Source organism: Bombina bombina, chromosome 9 (assembly GCF_027579735.1).
Source record: "Bombina bombina isolate aBomBom1 chromosome 9, aBomBom1.pri, whole genome shotgun sequence".
NCBI lineage: Eukaryota > Metazoa > Chordata > Amphibia > Anura > Bombinatoridae > Bombina > Bombina bombina.
The window spans coordinates 237,783,039-237,796,491 of NC_069507.1; the positions used below are offsets into that span (position 1 = coordinate 237,783,039).

At 37.4% G+C, this 13,453-nt stretch overlaps 1 protein-coding gene across 3 annotated transcripts in view; it reads left to right on the top strand.

The window, feature by feature from the left end:
* The window catches only part of NRAP (nebulin related anchoring protein), a 195,688-nt gene that overhangs the window by 169,318 nt on the left and 12,917 nt on the right, over window positions 1–13,453 (top strand). For 2 of the 3 annotated variants that reach the window (XM_053692704.1, XM_053692702.1), the window contains 5 exons: window positions 2,327–2,431; window positions 4,038–4,136; window positions 5,283–5,387; window positions 8,623–8,730; window positions 10,637–10,948. In XM_053692704.1, coding sequence (XP_053548679.1) covers window positions 2,327–2,431; window positions 4,038–4,136; window positions 5,283–5,387; window positions 8,623–8,730; window positions 10,637–10,948 — 729 coding nt within the window. The remainder of the gene's footprint in view (window positions 1–2,326; window positions 2,432–4,037; window positions 4,137–5,282; window positions 5,388–8,622; window positions 8,731–10,636; window positions 10,949–13,453) is intronic. The other variant, XM_053692703.1, reaches the window with a different exon arrangement.

The window sequence follows — 13,453 nt, forward strand, 5'->3', positions numbered from 1 at the left end:
CATGTCAGACACGGCATGAGAACCTAATGCAGCAAAGGGGGTAAGTCGCACAGCGATGGGCAGCAAATTTTCAATATATATGTATATGCTTATATAAGTGAAAGAAGGTGAAGGGTTCCACAGATACAGTCATCGGTTAGACATAAGGCAATATGTTTGCTTGTTGGAGATAGCACCGTTGTCCTTAGCTCCACAGGAGAAACACCTTTGGTAGTGGCGTCGCTACCTCAAGCGAAGTTCGCAGGTGAACTGGCCACACTGGGTAAATTAAAGTTCTCAAGCACGGTATGTCAGTAGCAGACATCCAAATGGTACTTTCTTTGAGAAAGTGCTAGTTGTGTCCGAAACGGGTCAGATGATGTATTTACTGCATCACCGCTTCAATGTGAGTTTGTCTTCACCTTCAACTTTAATGTATACCGAATATTTTTACTTTTAGGGCTTGTGCCTAGTGTCTGCTGTACCATTTGGATGTCTTCTGCTGACATACCATGCTGGAGAACTTTCATTTACCTGTTATATGCCTATATGCAGTATATATTTATAGAGAATACAAGCATATATTTATAGAAAACACACAATTCCCCATAGACCGCTATATAAAGGCACTTTTCAGTGGCATTTTTTTTCTAACACCCCACACCCGCTCACCTTAATCCCTAACAACTGCTTACACTGAAATTTGGGGGCAATTGGGACACATTTAGAAATTTAATCAGTGGTCTGATCTGTGGTTAATTTTTTGAAGCACTAATTGCTACCTCGAGCTCACAGTAGCAATAACCAGCCACTTGTAATGACTGGTTATTTATTATAGCTGGTTATTTATTGCCTGCCTGTAAACAGGTAATTTTGGCCGTTTATTGTTGCACAATAAACTAACGCTCCGCTTGTAATCTAGCCCATTAGGTATAAACAATGTTATAATAAAATAATCAATACAAATAAGGATATTTGCATACATTTGGAGATCCACAAACATGATTAGTCCTCTCTACCAGACCATCACACAAACAACTCGTTTCGAGGTTCCACCTCTTTATCAGGTCTTGCAAGTATCCTTGTTTTTATATATTATTTTATTATATTATAACATGTTTTAATAAACAAATACTATTTCTATAGAACAATATTGTTTGAGTGCTATCTATAGTATTTATTGTTATTTACTCCTATTTATTTATTTATTGTACTTAGAAGACTAGGAGCTTTAACAATAAGATATTGTTCTTTATCTATTTTTCTTGCAGTATCACCTTGTGTAGAACTTACAGGGTTGATCGCAATCCTTTAGAAAACTATCTAAAGGTTTTCAACAGAAAACCACCATTAAACTCTATAAGGATTTTTGCAGATAGTGCATTACATATGTTTTTCTAAAGAATCATGATTGACCCCACAATTTTAAACAACTTTCCAATTTACTTCTGTTATTAACTTTTCTTCATTCTCTATGTATCTTTTGTTGAAGAAGCAGCAATGCAATACTGGGAGCAAGCATAACACATTGGATGAGCCAATGAGAAGGGACATATATGTGCTGCCACCAATCAGCAGCTAGCTCCCAGAAATGCACTGCACTCTTAGGGCCTACTTGGGTATGCTTTTCAACACAGGATACCAAGAGAACAAAGCAAATTAGGAAACAGAAGTAAATTGGAAAGTTGTTTAAAATCTCATGCTCTATCTATATCACAGAAGTTAAATTCTGACGTTCATGTCCCTTTAAATAAACTGGCATTTGTACTAAAAGGGGCACAACGGGAAGTTTTTTTTGTATCTAAAAATGTATTACAGTTGTATTTTATGTTTTATTTTTATAACAATTATTAGATCTATATTGTATTAGAGCATTTTATTACATATAACTAAGATATTTTGAATTCTGACAAATGGAAGAGTATATGTCCGGCTTTAATTAACCATGCCACATAACTATAACTATTCCTAATTTGCTTCAGAGATTATAAAATAAGATTATGCAAAACAATGTCTATTTGGCTAAAATAATGATGATTGTGGCTAGCAGTGTTTACAAGTAACAAGTCCCGTGTCCCAATTGGCTCCTCCAAATAAGATAAATAGTTTGTGGAATCTGACTATTAAAACCAGTTGTAGCAAACAATGAGTTATTGCATTGAAAACATTTTCAAACTCCCTCATTGTGTTCATTTATTGCAAGAATAAAGTTTGTAGTCACACAATTTACTGTCTGGAGAGGCAATGATTGTGTCTAATTATTTATTTAGAAAGAAATCACTTCTATGCATATTGCTGATTATGAGAAGGAAAAGCTGTGTTAACAATACGCATTTCTTACTCGCAGTCACGTTACAGGTCCGACCTAAACTTTATGAAGGGTGTTGGCTGGCAGGCTGTGGGCTCACCGCAGATAGAAAGTGTGAAAAGAGCGGGAGATTTAATAAGTGAGGTATGGAACTTTGTCATTTTTGTATGAGCTATTTATATCAGGTTATCTACTGGCCGTTTATTACAAACCAAATGAAACAAAATGCGCTCATGTAAGGAAACTTTATAGTACAAATCATCATACTACACATTGTATAATATACATAGCACAGTTGTGTGTCATCTTTTAAGAAGGTGAATACAACATTCATTTTGTTTGCCAGATCAGCATCTGTATGTGATTACTTAAAGTGCCATAAAACATATTAAGATCTGTGCATATCCTAAAAGGGCTAATTAAGTAAAAATAGTTTGCATAAAAAAAAAATGCTGGCAAGTATTTTAAAATAATATTCAAAAATAAGCAAATTAGTTACAAAGCCATGCTGTCTGGAGCAGTCAGTTCCACCCCCCTTATCAGTGTTTAGACACAGGTATTGTATTTCAACTGAGTTCACAGCATCTAGGCAATAGATATAGATACAGCCATAGAATGAATTTTGTGGAGGGAGTTAGAGCTTTACAATTCAGAAACTAAAAAGAAAGAGTTAATGGCGAGGCACTGCAGTATACATTTGCAGGTAAAGTAATTAAAGTACATATTATTATATTTTGTCTCTATCCCAACTTGTTTTATGTCCCTTTAAAGGGCCACTAAAGACACAATTCAATTTTCATAAATCAGATAAAGCATGCAATCAAAAAAAAAACTTACATTATCAAAGCATGCACAATCTTTATATATACACACTTTCTGAGGCTCCTACTGACCATGGGCAACAGGGCTAATTATATACGTATATGCATTTTGGGATTGGCGGATGGCTGTCACATGATACAATGGGAGGGAAAATTGAATAAATTGGAAATTTGTCCGAAATTATTCTACTGCTCAATTCAAGTGCAAAGTAAGTGCAATTATATTGTCTTTTCATTCTGCATTTGTCAGCTTTTCAATTCTAATGTATTTAGTGGTCCTTTAAAAATTAAAATGTTTAATTTTGTGCAGAAAGAAAACCTTTTCAGTGTTCATCCATTATTGATTTTGCCTGATTTTTCTGGAATTTATCTCTAAAAGTTTTGTGTGTTTTTTTCACACAACCCCAGGGGAGCTGAAGTACATCCTCATAGTCGAGAATATGAACCCTACAACATGCTATACAGTGTTTGATTGATTAATGCAAACACTCATGTATAACTGTCCATAACTGTCCACAGCAAAGTCAATAAGTTAAATACAAAACAAACCACATTTTGCTAACAAAATTACACTTTAAATGCAAAAAGCACTGACCACCCACATGCTATGTTCCTGCCCACACATCATTAGCTCCTTCCCCGGGTCACATAGACAGTCCATTTGGGCTCTGTCTCTGCTCCTAGTAAATGTTGAGAGTTGTGCATACTACATATGGGAATCTGTAAAGACAGTTTTAGCCATCTGCAGGATATAAATGTTTTGGTCGGAGTAATATGAAATGTACTATGCATTGATTTCTATTGCAGTTAATTATGTGCACATTTACTTTTAAGTTTGTCCCTTTAATTAATTTAAAGATGTATTCATACTTTTAGTTTTTTACATCTCTCAATAAATCTTTTTTTTTTTTTCTCTTTGTTTCATGCAGAGCAAGTATCGTCAGAATCCCGGTTCTATGGCTTTTACATCGGTGGTTGACTCGCCTAATCTGATTCATGCTAAGAACAGTTATCTGCAGTGCAGCGATGTAAGAAAAACACAAAATATATGTACTGTTATTAATATAGGTCACTGGTTATTATTGGTAATTAGCACTACGGAATGTAGCAGAACTTTATTAAATTTTTAAAAAAAATTATAGTACTACTACTAGTAATACGAATACGATTCAGCTGTGTACAGAGCTTGACTACATATATTAGAATGACACTAATTACATGCCTTCTAGTATTTCCTGGAGACTAAAAAATGAACACCAGTCAGAGGGTGCCAGTCAGAGTGAGTCAATCAGCGAGCGACAGTCACAGGGCATTAGAGTGTGGCAAAGAGAGGGTGCCAGTCAGAGTGAATCAGAGTGTGTCAGCCAGAGGGTGCCAGTGAAAGGGTGCCAGTCAGAGTGAGTCAATCAGCGAGTGACAGTCACAGGGCATTAGAGTGTGGCAAAGAGAGGATGCCAGTCAGAGTGAATCAGTCAGCGTGTGTCAGCCAGAGGGTGCCAGTGAGAGGGTGCCAGTCAGATGTGGCAAGTGAGAGGAATGAAGCATTTTAATCAAATTCACATTCCTTGTACATTTAGAATTTTGCATAGCTATAATAATAATTGTTATTGCTGTAGAACCAACTTATAACAAACTCTCCCCATTTACCAGTTGTCATAGTCTGTGACCCCTGTTCCACTGCACCCACTGCACCCACCACTGAATTCTAAAACAAATCCAGAAACATTCAGCCTGCCCCAGATCTACCCCACCATACTTTTAATTGATCTGACTCCATTCCTGACCCACCTGCCATATCCTAAATCACACTGACTCCACCCACTTAACACACTAGCTCCACCCACTGAGCACAAAGACCCCGCCCACACTCCACCCTTACTCTGCACCTCCTGATCCCAACTGCTTAGCTTTCTTCATTAGGAAGTATGCTATAGCAACCGGTGTGTTGGTTGTATTATATATCTCTCTGACATTATACCAGGCAACAGTTTTCCTGTAGTAGCACAACTGTAATTTCTTCTAGTAAAAAAATAAAAAGCCCTCAGAAATATATCATATAATGTAATGGCTCCTGACAATTATTGTTATTGCATTAGTACACAGCCATATTAAGGTTCTACAAGTTACACAGACATGAGTTCTTGGGAATAACTAGACTCTGTTTTTATTTTCAGAGATTGTACAAATCTGGTGACTCAGAGTCTATGCACAGATGCTCGTTACCTCCTGATCATCCCGATTTTATCAGAGCCCGTATGAACGCCTTCCAGATAAGTGACGTAAGAAACTAATTTATACTCCAATATACATTACAGTTTAGCATTATATGGGAAGTTGCAGCACCATGAATTGTACCTATATATAAATGCATAATACTGTTCTCTATCAAGTCAAATAGAATTCGTCTTGATATATATACATACACTTGTAAAGAAATAGTATTATCTTGCATTCTATGGGGTAGATTTATCAAGGGCCTTAAGGCTCGCCGCTCCATAACTTGTCTGTCTGTTCCGAGGCTGCGGACATTAATCCTCCAGATCCTATACGATAGGGCTGAATGACACCCCCTGCTAGTGGCCGATTGACCGTGAATCTACAGGGGGCGGAATTGCACCAGCAGTTCACAAGAACTGCTTGTGCAATGATAAATGCTGACAGCGTATGCTGTAGGTATTTATCCATGTGCGGCGTACATGATACTCAACATCGTATCATTTCTCAGAGTACACTAACAGATATAGGGCATGCACTCATTCACTACACATTTTTAAAAAGGCAATAAACACCTTGAGATTATAATATAAAATGTTAGATTATTTGTAAAATTTTCATTGTTTTTGGACCCTTTTCCTGTAATTTTATTCAGATATTTCTAGGCTTTTCAATTCCAGTTAAAAGTGCACTTCAGACCTACAGTAACACTGCTATGTTCCAGAAGCCATTGATTATTCACTCTATTGTCCCATATGGAACTGTCTATAAGTGACCTCTGCAGAGAAGGAAATCTAGGTTACAACATGGCCACACTTAGTTCTGTATTGACACTAAGGGGCTGATTTATCATTGTGCGGGCAGACATGATCCACTGTAGCGGATCATATCCACCGTACATCGATAAATGCCGACAGCATACGCTGTCGGCATTTATAATTGCACCAGCATTTCTCATAAAATGCTTGTGCAATACCGCCCCTGCACATTTGCGGCCAATCGGGGTGTCAATCATCCCGATCGTGTCCGATCGGGATGATTGCTGTCTGCCATCTCAGAGGTGGCAGACGAGTTAAGGAACGGCGGTCTTAAGACCGCTGCTTCTTAACTTCAGTTTCAGCATCTGCTGCTTGATAAATCTAACCCTAAACCTTTTCACTTATTTTTCAGTATTTAAATAATGAAATATAGATATCTGGATATTATTCTCGAACTAATCTTTGCTTTGAATACATTATTCTATCTAAAATTTAAGTTTTTAATGCTCCTTTGAAAGCTAATCATTTTTATCAAGTTATTTTAATAACAATTTATAGAAATTAATCTTTTAAGGCTTCTGTATTGTCTGGGCCTCAAATTACTTATATTGTTGAATTATTTTCTAGTCATGTGGCACAAGGTAGAAAATACATGCACACAAAATACATGCACACAAAATAAGAGGGGCACGCCATATCTTAAAGGGACAGCAAAGTCAAAATGAAACTAATATTTCAGCTAGAGCATGTCATTTTAATACCATTTCCAGTATACTTTTATTACCTAATTTGCTTTGTTCTCTTGGCATCCTTTATTGAAAATTATGCCTAGTTAGGCTCAGGAGCAGCAATGCAGTACAGGGAGCTGGCTGCTGATTTAAGGCCAGATTACAAGTGGAGCGGTATTTAATGCTCCTGCTTGCGCGCTAACTCCACGTGTCGGGTAGCCCTCGTATTAGCAGTTGAAAGTAAAAGGTTTTCGCTCATGCACTAACTCGAAACGCGTAAAAAGCTGAACTTCGCACATCTTGCGTGAGAGCGTATTCCCCCATAGAAGTCAATGGAGCAAAAACAGAGGGAAAAAACCTAACATTCCACTCATGTGCAAACCCGATTCCATGTTCTCATGTGCGCTAACCCGACATGAAAATATGAATTTTTCACATTCCAATGTTCTTAGCTTAGCTGAATATGTTCTATTTATTCATAAATCTGATGGTATTTTGGTACGATATATATCTATACCTATATACAGTATATACATAAAACATGATTATATATAGGTATAGATATATACAGATATATATATATATATATATATATATATATATATATATATATATATATATATATATAGGAATATCTATTTATAAATACATATAACATATTCTGCTATGTGCAGAACATTGGAATGTGAAATATTTACAGTAAATACCCAGTGTAACGCTTAATAAAATATGGATATTGCATAAATAGGATTTTACATGTTTTCATCTACTTGACTGCAAAGGGCTCCAATGCACTTATGTATTTATGTCTACATATGTATTTGTGTATATACAGTATATGTCTGTAAATACATATATACCCATATAAATACATAAATACATATGTACACACTGATATATATATATATATATATATATATATATATATTTATTTAGACATTTATATGTATGTTTTTCAATGTTAAGTCATTTGCCTGCCTCATATCTTTGAGCACTTATAACTTTTGTGTGCAATTTAAAAAAAAAAAAAATTACCAGATGTTGTTACTATGAGTGTAACAGTACTTCGTACTGTATTTGTGATGTGTTTTGTGAAATCTTTTTGTTTCGCAAAACAGTTAACCAGAGCTCTGAGGGCGCGTTATCCCAACAAGCGTTAACATCAATTGAGCTCAACCGATAGCATTTACTTTCAACTTGTATGACGAGCGTTAAACCCGACACACACAAACACCCACAATAAACCCCTTTTTGCTTGTGCGTAACTGTTAATGCTCCAATCTGGCCCTTATGTATTTCTGTCATAAATGTTCAGCTTACCAGAATTACAATAGGGCAAAAAATAATGAGGGCAAAACCTACCCCTTGTAAATACCCCAAGTATCCAGGAGTACGTGTACCACACGTTGAGAGAGAGTGTAAAATGAAAAAAAAATCTTCACAGCTTATTTCTATTATCATATTTACTTAATTATCTTGCTATCCTTTGTTTAAAAGCAGGTATACTGGGACAGGAGTGTGCATGTATCTAGAGAACTATACGGCAGCAGTTTTACAAGAATGCTTTCAACAATGTTATGCATGTACATCAGTGTTTTAACAAACTGCGTCCCTATAGTGTCCAGATATGTGCACACTTCCTACCTAGGTATGCTCTTCAACTAATTATACAATAAGAATGAAGCAAATTTGATAACAAGTAAATTGGAATAGAAAAAGGTTTCATGTGGCGAGTTTGTTTCTTGAAGTGTTGACTTTGGTAGTAGGTTTTAAAGTGAATTGACAGCTAAATTTATACACTTGTATTTTAACAGAAAGCCTATAAAACCTCATGGGAGCAGTCCAGGGCAGCTGGTTATGACTTCCGACTTGATGCAATTCCCTTCCAAACGGCCAAAGCATCCAGAGAAATCGCCAGCGATGTAAGGACTGTTAAAGTGTTTCCTCCCTGTGTTTGCATAGAACGTTATTCTGCCCCCTCATGTTTCAAGGGCAGTCAGCTTTTAGTGTAAAAATATCAATTTTCTTATTTCTAATTCTCTTGATGTCCAAATTTCTCATAAAGATCAATGCAATGAAACTACAGAACATAATTCCTTTGCTATGTGTGTACAGAGCATGGGGACCTGTATTAAAGGGGTGCAAAAGTCAAAATTATACTTTCATGAGTCAGATAGAGCAAGTCAACTTTCCAATTTACTTCCATTAACAAAATGTGCACAGTCTTTTTATATTTAAACTTTTTGAGTCTCCAGCTACTACTGAGCATGTGCAAGACATATATGCATTTGTAATTGGCTGATGGCTGTCACATGGTACGTGTATGCATTTGTAATTGGCTGATGGCTGTCACATGATACAGGGGGAGTAGAAATAGACATAACTTTGAAATTTTGCAAGAAACAAATCTACTACTCATTAGAAGTTCAGATTAAGGGGTCGTAAGACCACTGCTTCTTAACTTATTTGCCACCTCTGAGGCGGTGGACAGCAATCAGCCTGATCGGATACGATCGGGATAATTGACACCCCCTGCTAGTGGCCGATTGGCCACGAATCTGCAGGGAGCGGCATTGCACAAGCAGTTCACCAGAACTGCTTGTGCAATGTTAAATGCCGACAGCGTATGCTGTCAGCATTCAGCGATGTCTGGCGGACATGATATGCTACTGCGTATCTTGTCCGCCAGACATTGGTAAATCGGCCCCTATATCTAAATCAAGCAAGTTTACTTTAATGTCCCTTAAATATTAACTGCCATTAAAAGAGGTGTAAAGTATTTTTATATGTGTGTAGTATATGACAGAAATTAAGAGCTGCATATAAAATGTTTTTAAGCATTTAAAACTGTAATTTTAAAGAGAAAATGTCATTGTTTTTCAGTGTAGGGAATGGAGCTTGATGCCCCTGTTTCCCCGCGAGCCTTCAGGAAACAAACCGCTACTCCATAACTGGTCTGCTGCCTCTGAGGCTGCGGTCTGCAATTCTCCCAATCCTTTATGATCGTACTGATTGACACCCCCTGCTAGGGGCCGATTAACCGTGAATCTGCAGGGGTCGATATTGCACAAGCAGTTCTGGTGAACTGCTTGTGCAATGTTTAATGTCGACAGCTGTCGGCATTCAGCGATGTCTGTCAGACATGATATGCTACAGCGTATCATGTCGGACAGACATTGATAAATTGGCCCCATAGTCCCTGAGTGTTATTTACCTTTTTTCTTTTACTGTGGCCAGTTAGGGACCTATATAAATGAGATCCTGCACTGATCAAGCAATTGTTGTACAGAATGTAACACAAAGAGAGGCCTGATATTTGAGGGGCAAATTCCTTCCTTTTCAGGGTAATGGGGAAAAAAACAAAAAAAATAACAATGTTTAAATAACTAATATTATTATAAAAACACATCTACATATTATTCTAAGGCTAATCTTTGCTGTAAATACATCATTATGTCTAACATGTATTTACTGCTAAATAACCCTAATTTTGAATTCAAATATATTTTAAACTCAATCAATTCTTCTTGAATTATAAAGAGATCTAATTTAGGCACAAATTGAGCAGAAAATTCACTTGGACATTCCAGCTTGCCGGGAGCCTACACTGATCTAACTTATGTTGTTTTTTTCTGAGAATCAGATCATGTTTTGTCCAAAGCTGATAATTGGTAGAGATTTACATTAATTTTCCCACAAGTTCTGCTTTTTACATCCCTTTGACAATTAGATGTGATCATGATAAGATATGACAGATCTCTGCTATGGTAACTTGGATAACCATATATTGAATATGTTTTAAAATTAAACTTGCTTTGTCCTATGCAGTTCCGGTACAAGGAAGCTTTCCTTAGAGATAAGGGACATCAGATTGGATTCCGCAGTATTAATGATGACCCTAAAATGAAGCATGTCATGAGGATCAGCAAGCTGCAGAGTGACAAGGAATACAAGAAAGAATCAAAGGGGACCAGGTCACAAGTCAGAACCAACTTGGACCAGCCTGGGTTTATCCAGGCAAAGAAGAGCCAGCAGCAAGCTAGTGACATTAACTACAGACAGCACCTGCACCAGTACACATGTGACCCACAGCACCTGACCCTGAAACACGCCAAGCAGGCGCACAGTCTACAGAGCGATGTAAGTATCAGTTATAGAGCACAGTCTATGGAGCGATGTAAGTATCAGTTATAGAGCACAGTCTGCAGAGTGATGTTAGTATCAGTTATAGAGCACAGTCTGCAGAGTGATGTTAGTATCAGTTATATAGCACAGTCTGCAGAGCAATGTCAGTATCAGTTATAGAGCACAGTCTGCAGAGTGATGCTAGTATCATTTATAGAGCACAGTCTGCAGAGTGATGTTAGTATCATTTATAGAGCACAGTCTGCAGTGTGATGTTAGTATAATTTATAGAGCACAGTCTGCAGAGTGATGTTATTATCAGTTATAAAACACAATCTGTAGAGTGATGTTTGTATCAGTTATAAAGCACAATCTACAGATTGATGTAAGTATCATTTATAGAGCACAGTCTGCAGAGTGATGTTAGTATTAGTTAAAGAGCACAGTCTACAGAGTGATGTTAGTATCAGTTATATAGCACAGTCTACAGAGCAATGTTAGTATCAGTTATATAGCACAGTCTGCAGAGCGATGTCAGTATCAGTTATAGAGCACAGTCTGCAGAGTGATGTTAGTATCAGATATAGAGCACAGTCTACTGAGCGATATTAGTATTAGTTATAGAGCACACTCTACAGATTGATGTAAGTATCATTTATAGAGCACAGTCTACAGAGTGATGTTAGTATCAGTTATATAGCACAGTCTGCAGAGCGATGTCAGTATCAGTTATAGAGCACAGTCTGCAGAGTGATGTTAGTATCAGATATAGAGCACAATCTGCAGAGTGATGTTAGTATCAGTTATAGACCACAGTCTGCAGAGTGATGTTATTATCAGTTATAGAGCACAGTCTGAAGAGTGATGTTAGTATCAGATATAGAGCACAGTCTACAGAGTGAGGTAAGTATCAGTTTTAGATCAGTCTGCAGAGTGATGTTAGTATCAGTTATAGAGCACAGTCTGCAGAGTGATGTTACTATCAGATATAGAGCACAGTCTACAGAGTGAGGTAAGTATCAGTTTTAGATCAGTCTACAGAGTGATGTTAGTATTAGTTATAGAGCACAGTCAACAGAGTGATGTTAGTATCATTTATAGAGCACCATCTGCAGAGTGATGTTTGTATCAGTTATAGAGCAGTCTACAGAGTGATGTTAGTATCAGTTATAGAGCACAGTCTACAGAGTTCTGTTAGTATCATTTATAAAGCACAGTCTGCAGAGTGATGTTAGTATCAGTTATAGTGCACAGTCTACGGAGCAATGTTAGTATGAGTTATAGAGCACAGTCTGCAGAGTGATGTTAGTATCAGTTATAGAGCACAGTCTACAGAGTTCTGTTAGTATCATTTATAAAGCACAGTCTGCAGAGTGATGTTAGTATCAGTTATAGAGCACAGTCTACGGAGCAATGTTGGTATCAGTTATAGAGCACAGTTTGCAGAGTGATGTTAGTATCAGTTATAGAGCACAGTCTACAGAGTGATGTTAGTATCATTTATAGAGCACAGTCTGCAGAGTGAAGTTAGTATCAGTTATAGAGCACAGTCTACAGAGTGATGTTAGTATTAGTTATAGAGCACAGTCTACGGAGCAATGTTAGTTTCAGTTATAGAGCACAGACTACAGAGTGATGTTAGTGTCATTTAAAAAACACAGTCTGCAGTGATGTTAGTATCAGTGATAGAGCACAGTCTGCAGAGTGACGTTAGTATCATTTATAGAGCACAGTCTGCAGAATGATGTTAGTAACAGTTATAGAGCATAGTCTGCAGAGTGATGTTAATATCAGTTATAGAGCACAGACTACAGAGTGAAGTTAGTGTCATTTAAAAAAACACAGTGATGTTAGTATCAGTGATAGTCTAGAGCACAGTCTGCAGAGTGATGTTAGTATCAGTTATAGAGCACAGTCTGCAAAGAGATGCTAGTATCATTTATAGAGCACATTCTGAAGAGTGATGTTAGTATCATTTATAGAGCACAGACTACAGAGCGATGTTTGTATCAGTTAAAGAGCACAGGCTACAGAGCAATGTTAGTATCGGTTATAGAGCACAGTCTACAAAGCTATCGCCAAGATTTAGAGTTTTGCGGCCAAAGGGGTGCGTTAGCTACGCGTGTTTTTTTCCCCCCACACCTTTTAAACAACGCTGGTATTTAGAGTTCTCAGAAGGGCTGCGTTAGGCTCCAAAAATGGAGCGTACAGGCATATTTACCGCCACTGCAACTCTAAATACCAGCGTTGCTTACGGACGCGGCCAGCTTCAAAAACTTGCTCGTGCACGATTCCCCCATAGGAAACAATGGGGCAGTGTGAGCTGAAAAAAAATCTAACACCTGCAAAAAAGCAGCGTTCAGCTCCTAACGCAGCCCCATTGTTACCTATGGGGAAACACTTCCTAAGTCTGCACCTAACACCCTAACATGTACCCCGAGTCTAAACACCCCTAACCTTACACTTATTAAACACTAATCTGCCGACCCCGCTATCGCTGACCCCTGCAAATTATTTTTA